This window comes from Dermacentor andersoni, chromosome 3, assembly GCF_023375885.2.
Source record: "Dermacentor andersoni chromosome 3, qqDerAnde1_hic_scaffold, whole genome shotgun sequence".
NCBI classification, from domain to species: Eukaryota; Metazoa; Arthropoda; class Arachnida; order Ixodida; family Ixodidae; genus Dermacentor; species Dermacentor andersoni.
The window spans coordinates 69056335-69069863 of NC_092816.1; the positions used below are offsets into that span (position 1 = coordinate 69056335).

The 13529-nt window shown below is 45.4% G+C and overlaps 1 protein-coding gene across 1 annotated transcript; it reads left to right on the top strand.

Moving 5' to 3' along the window:
* Positions 1 to 1973: 1973 nt before the first annotated feature.
* On the top strand, positions 1974 to 12982 carry LOC126545818 (uncharacterized). The gene is made up of 4 exons (XM_050193822.3): positions 1974 to 2115; positions 9229 to 9299; positions 11658 to 11747; positions 12227 to 12982. The coding sequence occupies exons 1-4, from the start codon at positions 2073 to 2075 to the stop codon at positions 12332 to 12334; spliced, it is 312 nt and encodes a 103-aa protein (XP_050049779.1). The 5' UTR covers positions 1974 to 2072; the 3' UTR covers positions 12335 to 12982.
* The last annotated feature ends 547 nt before the right edge of the window (positions 12983 to 13529 follow it).

Sequence of the window (13529 nt, forward strand, 5' to 3'; positions counted from 1 at the left end):
TAATGCATCAATGTTGTCTGCTTTAGATCTATTATTAGGTGCAGTTTGTTAAGTGTGATACCTTTGCTTACTGCTGAGTTGGAGAGCTTAAACTCGATATTCAAGTTTTTTTTATTTAAATCTCACGTTTTAAATAATTCCGTAGAAAGGTTTGCAAAATAAATAAAGCAATTTTCTAGGGTCACTAGATTTAAAATTTCTTTAAACACCACAAGCATCTTAAAAATTTGGGCAGTGGTTGCTGAAAAAGAAAGGAAGAAGCAAATAAATTTTGCGTTCGCACCTGCTTGAGGCTGAGCTTAAATCACTTTAATTTATAATGGGCGCCATTTCACCCGATCTTCAACTCATTGTCACATACAGTTAGTCTAGGACACTACGAAACGCACGAGGTCATGCGATCGAATCCTGGTCACGGCGGCCGCATTCCGATGGGGGCGAAATGCGAAAACACCCGTGTACTTAGATTTAGGTGGACGTTAAAGAACCCCAGGTGGTCCAAATTTCCGGAGTCCCTTACTACGGCATACCTCATAATCAGGTTATGGTTTTGGCTCGTGAATTCCCATAATTTAATTTAAATAATTTAACGCTACGAAACATATCCGGTAAAGGCCGTATACACACTGTAGTTAACTTTTGTTGTTAAAACTGCCTTAAGGAAAAAAAAATAAGAAACAAGCAAAAGCAAAATTAACAAGCAGAACAAGATCGTTTAGCTATTTTCATTGAACCCCGCATTAACCCACACATTTCGAATTTTGCCTTCACATTTCTCTTTAGCATGCCCCACATCGCTCTCAATACAAATTCGGGGACTCGTTTTCTTCTGCCAGGATTAAACCGTGAAAACACGCTTATAACGATTTCGAGAGCTTCTAATCGCACCAGCTGCTTCGTTGCATATAGAGACCAGGCTACACTGGGGCAACTCAATACAGCGCTGCCACAATGTATATGGCAGCTAATTCCTTATTTTTGCCCGCACTGCATGTGTAACGCCGTCTGGATTATAAAGACAAGTATGTAGTGCGACGTCGTTGAAAAGACATGTATGTCAGTGTAGGACTGTTTGTCTTCAAGCAACAGTCACGCCGGACAATGTAATGCGCAGAGTACGTTGAACGTCCACTTCCTATACTGCGGCCTGTTGTTCACAATACTCTCGCTGCGCAGCGTACGCTTGTGCTGTAACACATCGAACGGTGAGTTAAGCGCAATACATCTCACACGTAACCTCCATAACAGATTGCGTTTAAAACGGCAAGCGTCGACAAATACGTCGTACGCGACGCGCGATAGGAACGCAGTCATTACGGACAAATATATTCAGCGGATTGTTCTCTTTCGTCACTAACTACTTGAGGTATACCCCAACATACATTACTACAGCGTGCATATCACGTAGCGCAATACGGACTCATCGGCGTTTTTTGACGTCACTCCTACGATACCTTGGACACGCCGATTAGAAATGCGTGCTATCTAGTTGTGGCCTCGTGATGGATGCTCTAAGAACTGCTGACGCAATCGCGAGAACAGTGGCGGACAGCTCCGAGACTCGTATTTCTTGGTCAAGCGGTCGACAAAGTAGACCCGCAGTCCTCACTTCGCTTGCACCGAAGCCTTTAATTCTGGCTGTAATCCCCTTGTTATTTTTTTCTTTTGTGTTTATTTCATTTGCTGTCCCCTTCTCTTTCAATCGCGAGCAGGCGTCACGACTCGCGCCTAATTCCGAGACAACCCCGCTTGCTTAGCGTCGCCTGACCAAGGTCGCCCGAACACTTGCTGCCACGCTACGCTGCAGCGTGTTGGCGCTCTGCCCTGGAGGGAATTCCCACCGTCCCCGGCCCGTTCTCGCACACATTTAGTTCGAAACACTTTCGATATAGACGTCAATGCATATTGAGAGAGAAAAGGGTTTATACGCTTCCTGGCGGAGTCGGGTTCTCCACACCTAACGGTCGGTTCTTGGCGAAGCCACTGTACGAGTTGTGTCGCTGGCACGTCGAGACTTTTAGGTTTGGTTGCACGTTAGCACAGCTGCTGCGAAAGTTCACCAGTACAGGACAATGAGGACGTCACTGGTGGTGGTCTCTGTAGTCGTTATTATGGGTAAGTGGCTGCTGTTTCGCTAACAATTCACTTTTTTTTCACAAAAGTGTCGATGTTCACTTATTCACACACAAAAAAAGCTCCATGGCTCGCGTGCCCCCCTGGCATCTGGGCAATGAAATCACGTGCTCGTAGACGCGAAATGGAATTGAACCGCGAAACTCGCACGCACGCGCACTTGCACAGTCCAGAGAAAGAGAGAGAGAGACAGAGAAGAAACTTTATTAATGAATGGAACTGGCATTTTTTGCTTTCATTTCTGCGCCACGAAAAAAGGTTTACGGCTTGCGAATGAAAGCGGTGCTTAGCTTGCCGACAGAAAAGGTTTGTTTACGCCGAAAGAAAAGTAACTGACGCGTCCTCGTGCGTTTTTTGAATGAAGATCGAAGTATGTACATTCCGTTTCCTTCAATAAATGTGCTTCGCTGCCGTTAGTGATGAACGACGTTACGTTTGGCGTGACTGCTAAAAAGAATTACTAGGAAATTTCGCAGCAAACGCATACTTGCTGTCACGTATACGTTTCGGGCCTATCGCGTAATATCCACACTCCACGTTTCACGTGTCATACCGCGTCTATATTTCGTTCGCTCCTCGAGCAATCTACTCTTCTTAGACTTAGTGTAGCGCTTATTTTCTTCCAGAAGCTGCCCACAAAGGTATGCGAGGCCAGCTATGACGTCGTGTTGTAGCATTCGATCTGTATCGATTCGATATTAGTGTAATGTAAAAGAGAAAAGAGGCACGCTAGAGCCCTAATAAGTACTTGTGGGTGGTTTTATACGTATAAAAGAATGACGCAGAATGACGCTCTTTAAATCTTGGACTATGTATTATATATCGCCGTCTCATCATCATCATCATCAGCCTAGTTACGCCCACTGCAGGGCAAAGGCCTCTCCCATACTTCTCCAACTACCCCGGTCATGTACTAATTGTGGCCATGTTGTCCCTGCAAACGTCTTAATGTCATCTGCCCACCTAACTTTCTGCCGCCCCCTGCTACGCTTCCCTTCTCTTGGAATCCAGTCCGTAGCTCTTAGTGACCATCGGTTATCTTCCCTCCTCATTACATGTCCGGCCCATGCCCATTTCTTTTTCTTGATTTCAACTAAGATGTCGTTTACCCGCGTTTGTTGCCTCACCCAATCTGCTCTTTTCTTATCCCTTAACGTTACACCCATCATTCTTCTTTCCATAGCTCGTTGCGTCGTTCTCAATTTCAGCAGAACCCTTTTCGTAAGCCTCCAGGTTTCTGCCCCATATGTGAGTACTGGTAACACACAGCTGTTGTACACTTTCCTTTTGAGGGATAGTGGCAACCTACTGTTCATGATTTGAGAATGCCTGCCAAACGCACCCCAACCCATTCTTATTCTTCTGGTTATTTCAGTCTCATGATCCGGATCCGTGGTCACTACCTGCCCTAAGTAGATGTATTCCCTTACCACTTCCAGTGTTTCGCTACCTATCGTAAACTGCTGTTCTCTTCCGAGACTGTTAAACAGTACTTTAGTTTTCTGCAGATTAATTTTCAGACCCACCCTTCTGCTTTGCCTCTCCAGGTCAGTGAGCATGCATTGCAATTGGTCTCCTGAGTTACTAAGCAAGGCAATATCATCAGCGAATCGCAAGTTGCTAAGGTATTCTCCATCAACTTTTATCCCCAATTCTTCCCACTCCAGGCCTCTGAATACCTCCTGTAAACATGCTGTGAATAGCATTGGAGATATCGTATCTCCCTGTCTGACGCCTTTCTTTATAGGGATTTTGTTGCTTTCTTTGTGGAGGACTACGGTGGCTGTGGAGCCGCTATAGATATCTTCCAGTATATTTACATATGGCTCATCTACACCCTGATTCCGTAATGCCTCCATGACTGCTGAGGTTTCGACTGAATCAAACGCTTTCTCGTAATCAATGAAAGCTATATATAAGGGTTGGTTATATTCTGCACATTTCTCTATCACTTGATTGATAGTGTGAATATGGTCTATTGTTGAGTAGCCTTTACGGAATCCTGACTGGTCCTTTGGTTGACAGAAGTCTAAGGTGTTCCTGATTCTATTTGCGATTACCTTAGTAAATACTTTGTAGGCAACGGACAGTAAGCTGATCGGTCTATAATTTTTCAAGTCTTTGGCGTCCCCTTTCTTATGGATTAGGATTATGTTAGCGTTCTTCCAAGATTCCGGTACGCTCGAGGTTATGAGGCATTGCGTATACAGGGTGGCCAGTTTCTCTAGAACAATCTGACCACCATCCTTCAACAAATCTGCTGTTACCTGATCCTCCCCAGCTGCCTTCCCCCTTTGCATAGCTCCTAAGGCTTTCTTTACTTCTTCTGGCGTTACCTGTGGGATTTCGAATTCCTCTAGGCTATTCTCTCTTCCACTATCGTCGTGGGTGCCACTGGTACTGTATAAATCTCTATAGAACTCCTCAGCCACTTGAACTATCTCGTCCATATTAGTAACGATATTGCCGGCTTTGTCTCTTAACGCACACATCTGATTCTTGCCTATTCCTAGTTTCTTCTTCACTGTTTTTAGGCTTCCTCCGTTCCTGAGAGCCTGTTCAATTCTATCCATATTATAGTTCCTGATGTCCGCTGTCTTACGCTTGTTGATTAACTTAGAAAGTTCTGCCAGTTCTATTCTAGCTGTAGGATTAGAGGCTTTCATACATTGGCGTTTCTTGATCAGATCTTTCGTCTCCTGCGATAGCTTACTGGTTTCCTGTCTAACGGCGTTACCACCGACTTCTATTGCGCACTCCTTAATGATGCCCATGAGATTGTCGTTCATTGCTTCAACACTAAGGTCCTCTTCCTGAGTTAAAGCCGAATACCTGTTCTGTAGTTTGATCCGGAATTCCTCTAGTTTCCCTCTTACCGCTAACTCATTGATTGGCTTCTTGTGTACCAGTTTCTTTCGTTCCCTCCTCAAGTCTAGGCTAATTCGAGTTCTTACCATCCTGTGGTCACTGCAGCGTACCTTGCCGAGCACGTCTACATCTTGAATGATGCCAGGGTTCGCTCAGAGTATGAAGTCGATTTCATTTCTAGTCTCACCATTCGGGCTCCTCCACGTCCACTTTCGGCTAACCCGCTTGCTGAAAAAGGTATTCATTATACGCATATTATTCTGTTCTGCAAACTCTACTAATAATTCTCCTCTGCTATTCCTAGAGCCTATGCCATATTCCCCCACTGACTTGTCTCCAGCCTGCTTCTTGCCTACCCTGGCATTGAAGTCGCCCATCAGTATAGTGTATTTTGTTTTGACTTTACCCATCGCCGATTCTACGTCTTCATAAAAGCTTTCGACTTCCTGGTCATCATGACTAGATGTTGGAGCGTAGACCTGTACAACCTTCATTTTGTACCTCTTATTAAGTTTCACAACAAGACATGCCACCCTCTCGTTAATGCTATAGAATTCCTGTATGTTACCAGCTATTTCCTTATTAATCAGGAATCCGACTCCTAGTTCTCGTCTCTCCGCTAAGCCCCGGTAACACAGTACATGCCCGCTTTTTAGCACTGTATATGCTTCTTTTGTCCTCCTAACCTCACTGAGCCCTATTATATCCCATTTACTACCCTCTAATTCCTCCAATAACACTGCTAGACTCGCCTCACTAGATAGCGTTCTAACGTTAAACGTTGCCAGGTTCAGATTCTAATGGCGGCCTGTCCGGAGCCAGGTATTCTTAGCACCCTCTGCAGCGTCACAGATCTGACCGCCGCCGTGGTCAATTGTTTCGCGGCTGCTGGGGACTGAGGGCCGGGGTTGGATTGTAGTATTCATATAGGAGGTTGTGGCCAAGTACTGCACCAGGGTGGCCAATCCTGCTCTGGTGAGAGAGTGCGTTACCGGTTCTGGTCACCGGGATCAGGCCGCACTCCAGGCCTGTTTGTGCAATTTTCTCAACACACGGTTTGTTTTTTTTGTATTTTCCGGTGGAGAATAGCGCGGCACCGGGATTTGAATCACGGTCCTCTTGCACTGGAGACGGATACTCTACCGTCCCCGTAGGAGTTAAATTAAAAATTAATTTATGGGGTTTTACGTGACAAAACCACTTTCTGATTATGCACGCCGTAGTGGAGGACTCCGAAAATTTCGACCACCTGGGGTTCTTTAACGTGCACCTAATTCTAAGTACACGGGTGTTTTCGCATTTCGCCCCCATCGAAATGCGGCCGCCGTGGTCGGGGTCCGATCCCGCGACCTCGTGCTCAGCAGTCTAACACCATAACCACTGAGCAACCACGGCGGGTCCCGCAGGAGTTGTACGCCTCATTTAACCTACAGTGGTGCCCTACTTGGTCAGTCAAGGTGGACCAATCTGAGCTCGGTTATACCGCATGGATGGCACTCGGCTAGAGAACCTGGTATTTATGACCTGCACATGTGAGTGTGAGGCCATACATATTTGAAGATATATATATTTCTTTTTTTTTTCTTTTAGGAGGGTTCCCGTACAGTGATAAAATAAAGGAAAAGACATTAAAAGAAAGAAAAAAAAGAAAGAAAAAGGGGCGGAAAAAAAAAAGGAACATAACAGGTGATTTGAACTCGTGACCCTTCGATGTTGCCCGGAAAGATAGCTCAGTCGGTTGGTTCGTCAGGCCCCAGGCTACTTTCAAGCGCCACAGCTCCTGCTCCGAGCCTCACACTTACGTGGAAAGAGACTCATGTTGTCCGCGGTAGTTCTTAACTTCTTAACTTCTTAACTAACGACACCATTATAAACATTTCCGCGATAGCGACCATGACTGAAGCCGCCTAGTAATGAGTGAGGGCAATTCAGTTTTCTTAAATTCGCAATTTTAATCATATATGGTTTAACGTACTTCGCGAACTAAACTAAATTATCGCGTTTTACGTGCCAACACCACGATATGATTACGATGCACACCGTCGCTGGGGGCTCTGGATTAATTTCGCGACCACCTGGGGTTCTTTAAAGCTCGCACCAATACAGCATGCTCCACAAACGTTTCTGCATTCCATTCCCGTCAGAAGGGAGCCACCGCGGCCGGGGATCGAACCCGGGACCTAGTCCACTTTCTGTTCGGCACGTAGAAATTGCAGAATTGGAAGAGGTGGCGATCGCCATGCGGCTTGGAATCCTAGTTCCGAATACATCATTACAGACTGGCAAACTGCATATAGAAATTAAACGCGGGGCCGAATTTCACCGCTATAGCTTGCATGATCCTCAAACAATCTGGGGTCTTCGCTTCGCGCAAAGAGCTGATTTGGGTGCCAGGTCACGAGGGTGTAGAGGGAAATGAGCGTGCACACGCTGTCGCCCGAGCTTTTCTCCCCCGGGGACCCTCCTCCTTCCCTCCCCGAAGACTCGGACTTCCCAGTGCCATTAATAACTTATGCAGACGTATTACAGCATTTGCGCTTATCGCGACGAAAATACCCGGGCCCGACTAAGGGATTAGATAAATCAGAAGAATGTCATTTACGAAGATTACAAACCATGTCATTTAATAACCCAGTCAAGCTACATGCTATTGAGCCACAATCACTTTCGGCCGAGTGTAAATTCTGCGGGCAGAAAGCAGATTTGTACCATATGGTATGGGCTTGCCAGGCTAATAGTGCCTTAGAAACTATAAAACAGCCAACGTGGGAAGGATGGGAGGCAGCCCTGTCCAGCTCGATCCTCAAGGACCAGCGAGCCTTCGTGCAAAGAGCTAGGGCGGCGGCCTTAGCCTACGAAATTCCGGAATAAGAATCTGACCACCCTTCTCTTAACTCCCCTCCCCTTTTCCTTTAAATAAAACGTTTTCATCATCATCATCAGCAGCAGCAGAACGTCACAGTAGACGAGCTACCACGGCGGGTGGTAGCTTCGCGCAGGGAGTTCTCGGGCGTCGAAGTTAGCCGGGAGGAAATATTGTGACGGGGAAGAATACAACGGCGACTGCTTGGCAATATCTAAAGCCAAATTGCGTGATCTTAATGGAAGAAAAAATACCTACGAGAGAGATGTTCAGAATGGTTTTCAGGTACTGATACTGAATTCGTTTAAATTTTACTTCTCCCATTCACTCTCTTTTTCGCTTCGACCCTCCACTTGAGTTTGGTGTTCTCCAATGACTTCGTAGTTGTTTGCACTCCCTTCGTATGCGCCACAATCCTGTTGCTGCCATTGGGCTTGCATCTTACTTGGCTCACATAGAGTTTATATTTTGATATAAAGCAGTTATGGAATGACGGATTGCTAGCTTTGTTATAGCAGCCACATAGGCCGCAATAGATGATGTCTAAAGCATGGCGACCATGACGCATTTTTGGTTCCTTCAATCGTTTCCGGCTTATGCAGTCTGCAAAAAGCATAGCTTTCGAGATCAGATTATGTTACTCGGACAGAGCCATCGCGTGCGGGTGAATTGGGACACCGCTTATACTTTACGTACACTATACTACCGCCATCATGCACAAGTGGTCTCTAACCACAAGCGTATTGTTCCCCAAACACTTTCAGGGAATCGTTGACAGACTTCTGGCAGTGTAAATAGCTCTCGCTAGGTTTACCTTATGTTAAACTTTCCTCAGAAATGCTAGCTTTTTTTTATTTAGAAGCGTTGTCGATTGCCCATAATGGACAGCCATAACGAACCTAATATAAGGAGTGGCGTTCGGAACTCTGACCAATGATGTCGTATTTAGTATAGTTTAGTTCACTGTTGTAGTTTGAGCGCTCGTGTGGTGCACTTGTGTGGGCCTCCGTGTCGGTCGTCTCATCCCCCGAACCGGAAAGATTCCGGACGCGTGACCTTCAGCTTACACCTCGATAGCGGTGTCTGGCGAAAGTTGCATGCGCGCACAAAGCCGACTCTTTCGAGTGTAAACTCTGGAGAACCAAACGTGTACTTAAAATCCAAATGGTCCCGCATTCGGAAGTCACTTCGTGCGAAAGAACTGTTGGTATACAAGAGAAAGCGCTGGCGAATAGTGACAGCTAGTACGACGGGCGATGCGGCCGGCCAGCGGCAAACAATCGTTTGGAACGAAGCGCTTCCGTAAATTTGGTCCCTGATATGCAGCCGAATAAACAATGACCGAAGGCTTCGAAAATGCGCAGGTGTGTTTGCCGAGCTGACTGCCGCAATGATTACGACGGACCCCGCTTGCCATCGCATACGGACAAAGGTGGTAAGTACAATAGGACGCTCACTTCAAAGTCCCTGACGTGAAGAGATTAGAAAACATGCGGGCAAGTGCATTACTGTCGCTGCCGAGTGATTGTTCTTATTTGAAAGGTTCAAGGCTTAGCCTTGTCGGTAATACATTGCGGATACGCTAGGAGCTCAAAAGCGGACACCGATAGACGAAGCACGCGAGCCTTACACTCTCAGTACCTAGGTAATCCACTCGAAGATAACCTGAAAGGACACTACAATAGACCAAGTTAGGCTGATAGGGCATTCTTTCAAACAAAACTCCGTTTTTTTAGAACTCTCTTTATTTCTTGGAAAGATGTTGGTGACTAAAGCGAGAATGCAAACCAAACTTCCATATTTTAAATTTAGTGCCGAAACCTCAGCGTCGATAGGTCACTGTGTTGTCACAAACTTCAAAATAGTTTTTTTCTTTCTTTGTTTTAACTCAGGGGTTTCACGTGCCAAAAGCACGATCTGATGATGAGACGCGCCGTAGTGGGGGACTCGAAGATTTTGACCACCTGGGATTCAAGCAAGCCCAAGCAAGTACAACTCTTGCTTGGGCTTGCTTGAACCAATGCTTTGACTTGCACCTAAATCTAAGTACATGGGTGTTCCTCGCATTTCGCCCCCATCTAAATCCACCGTCGTGGCCGGGATTCGATCCCGCGACCTCTTGATTGGCAGCCTAATTTTTTTTGTTTCTTATTAGGACCACTTTGGCACAGGAAAAGTTCTCTGAACATTCTAGGTCCAGTCTATGGCTCTCTTACACTACAATGTAGTTTATCTTTACCGATAAAAGTTTACTAGCCCCGAGCAGAGGCCGTCAAAAGCCATGGCGTCACAACGAGTTGGTCACTACGGCGGACTGTTGGGACCACGCGTATTAAGTTTTTGCGTTTTATTTGGCTTATCAAGCACACTCCCGGTAAGAGTGGCTTTTCGGAATTGTAGCCAGGCAAATGACTAATGCGGCCCAACTTATTTTTCTCTTTATGCTAACTTTCATTTATTTATGTTTGTGCACTTGCCGGTCTTCGTCCGCTTATTCGCTAATAGTTATATACATGATGTTCTTCTTTATACTTCTGTATACCATTGCTTCTATCCCAGTGAAGGGAACCAAACTGGTTAGTTATGTTGCGGTTAACCTTCCCGCCTTTTGCGCATCTAACCGAACTTTCTCTGTCTTTCTTAGTTTACCTGTTGACGCGGTTTTGCAACCATGACGCCTTGCCAACTAACAGATCTTTCTTTCTTTTAGATACTTCTAAATTATATTCGCTCATTGCCTAATTTACCGTCAAATTGCATAATATTGCTAACTATCCTTGTTTTGTTACAGCGAGGAGCACGGAGCACGGAGTAGAGTCAAATGACATCCTATATATATATATATATATATATATATATATAGGATGTCATTTGACTCTGCTCTGTGCTCCTCGCTGTAGCAGCGCGCTGGCTGTCAGCTGCAAGGTGACGTAAGCAGAACGTCGGCTCGAGGGGCGTGGCTTTGAGCTTGCTGAAGTTTCCTAGTTTCGGCTTCGCGCGCTCTGATAGCCGAAATTCTTTGTGCCACAGTTCCGCGGGTGATCTCAATTTTTCCAGATCCAAAAGCTTGTATGGCTTGTAAGGAGAGTTCACTTCAATTTTACGATTACGATTAGCCCGCTGAAAGCTAAAGTTTAAGCGTGAATTAATGCATTTTCGTTAATGAGTGACTAATTACCACGCATCGCCTGTCAAACCGTGGTTGTCACTGATGACGCCGTGTCTCTGAAGTAACCGACCTTTTATTTCGGAACGGCGTTTGTTAAATGTTACGCCCGATATATGTATGTTTTGCACTCCTAGCTTTAACAGTCCAGAGCAATGTGAACAAGCACAAGTATCCAATCTTGTTAGTCGACCTGAAAAAAAGAGACATTGATATTTTTTTACGCGAGAGAAAAATGAGTTGGAAATACCGGAGGATATGAACAAGGGTTTCGTTTAAAAGTCGCGACGTCTTTTAATGCCTTCGATGTAATAATTTTAGTAAGCGCTCTTTCTTTCCCTAATACGGTAATGCGGCAATAGATACCTACCTTAATTAAGGCACGCCTATACTTTTTTCTGTTGTTATATAGGAATCACATGGTGCCTGTACTAATTTTAGTGTCTATTGTGTTGAAACGTGTCGGCTGTGATGGCGTGAGTGGGTGTAGTTAAGCATTCTGCCGCAAGTTTCGGGCTCCAAAGGTGTTAACGAGGTTGACGTAGAAAGTAACACACTGCTTTAAATATCAATTGAGACATGTAAGCCCTACAACACACTCTCTCTTTTCTCGTGGTTATCTCGCAGGACAAAGTGCGCCGATACTGCGTCTACCTGTGCCACACGCCTGAAGGAAACATACGGATGGGACTGGAGGAAGACGGCACTCCTTGCAGGGTAAGCACAATGATTCGGTGTGCCTCGTTCTGTGCCTCGATGCGGTACAATATGAGCAGGCTTGAGCCGTTTCAGTTAGCTGTGCGGCATCTAACGTATGGCGCACCAGTTGTTCTTTCCGGATATATCCTGAGGCGGCAAGGTCAGTGGCTAGAACACGAGCAAAGCGGCTTCCTTGGCAGGTATTCTGCAGCCGACACCTGAACGCGCACGGCGTAGTTACAGCTTGAAAAGTTTGACTATATAAACTTGCTATAATTGAATTAATAGCAACAGGTCATCTTGAAAGTATCATGAACGTAGATGCTTACTTGCGCACAGACAGCGAAGCAGCATTTTGTTTGTATTTCGTTGCTTCCCAGATCTGAAAAATTCTCCGAGCAGCTCGCAATTTGACTCCTCATCTTTCTTAGAGACAACACCAACTCTCCTACACGCCGTTCTTTTTACCATCTTTTTTATTTCTTTACTTCTTTTAGTCCTTGATCCACGAAGGCGTCTGTCGGCGGGGAAGGTGCCGCATGATTCAACACAAGAAGGCCTCCTCTCCCAAACACGACGGTGGTGTCACCGAGGAAAGTCCGTAGTCGCCATTCTACCACAAGAGCCTCGAGCGACCCGTGAGAGCCGACGTTTCGACCACGGATGATATGTTACCTACTCTACTCGAGCAATGAGCTCGAATGCATCTGCGCGGTGACGGGAACCGATACGTGAAGCAGCAGGCAGCCTTCATCACATGGATTTGAACTCGGTGAACTGCTCTTCCGTGAAGCGGCATTCCACTATTATAACCAGCAGTATTCGTAACAAGGACCTTTAGCTAAATGGTTAATACCTGACAAGGGTAACAGTAGCTTAAAAACGGGTAGTGCCACTGTAGGAATCGATGGACAAGAGAGTTAGACGCAGCACTATGTCCGGTTAAGTGCCGTACAAGACTGCAATTTCTGGTAAATTGGGAATGATTAAGTCCAGGTGGACTATTTTACCTAGAACTCTCAAGTTAGGAAATGAGAGGGTGTATGATGATGATCAAATCCACGGTAATTCCAAGTGCGAAGAACAACGAAATGTTCCAGAAAATGTCACTATTTTCTTTTCGTTAATTTGCTTCCGAATTGATTAATCGCAAGGGCGTAATTTATTGTGTACATTGCTTGGCAAATATTATGCGTTTTTTGTGGTGATGTCGCGTAATCGAAATGGTGCACCTAATAAAGACATTTCCAAAGTATTTCCGATTTTGAATGCATGCGAATCCTTCTTACGCGAGTTGGAACACCAGCATCGGAATGTGCTATACGGTACATCAGTGAAACTCATTCAGGGAGCGCTCTTCCCCCGAGACTTTGAAGGTGCATTGAATTTCGCGCTTTTGGGGCACTCAACACACTTCGCATACTTGGCCTGCAGTTACTAAAAGACTAGAACGTCAAAGAAGCAGTGTGGAATGTCCACTAAACATTCCTCATACATATGCATAACACCATGTACTCAGATAATACATATCTGTACACTATTAAAAACACACTACGCAGGTGCGAATATCAAGAACATTACGAATACAATGCAGCAGAAGGACATTGAAAAGGAAACCAGAAAGGTTACCCGAAATTGGCTTTTTATTGTCACTCTGGGAAAAAGGCTAAACGAACTCACCCGTGTTATATATATATATATATATATATATATAAAAGAGAGAGAGAGAGAGAGAGAGAGAGAGAGAGAGAGAGAGAGAGAGAGAGAGAGAGAGAGACTGAAAGTCCAGCTGCGGATAAA

Coding starts and splice junctions, on each gene's coding strand:
- LOC126545818 (XM_050193822.3), top strand. CDS start 2,073: ATGAGGACGTCACTGGTGGTGGTCTCTGTAGTCGTTATTATGG. Junction 2,116..9,228: donor CTCTGTAGTCGTTATTATGG/GTAAGTGGCTGC, acceptor GAAAATGCGCAG/GTGTGTTTGCCGAGCTGACT. Junction 11,748..12,226: donor AAGACGGCACTCCTTGCAGG/GTAAGCACAATG, acceptor TACTTCTTTTAG/TCCTTGATCCACGAAGGCGT.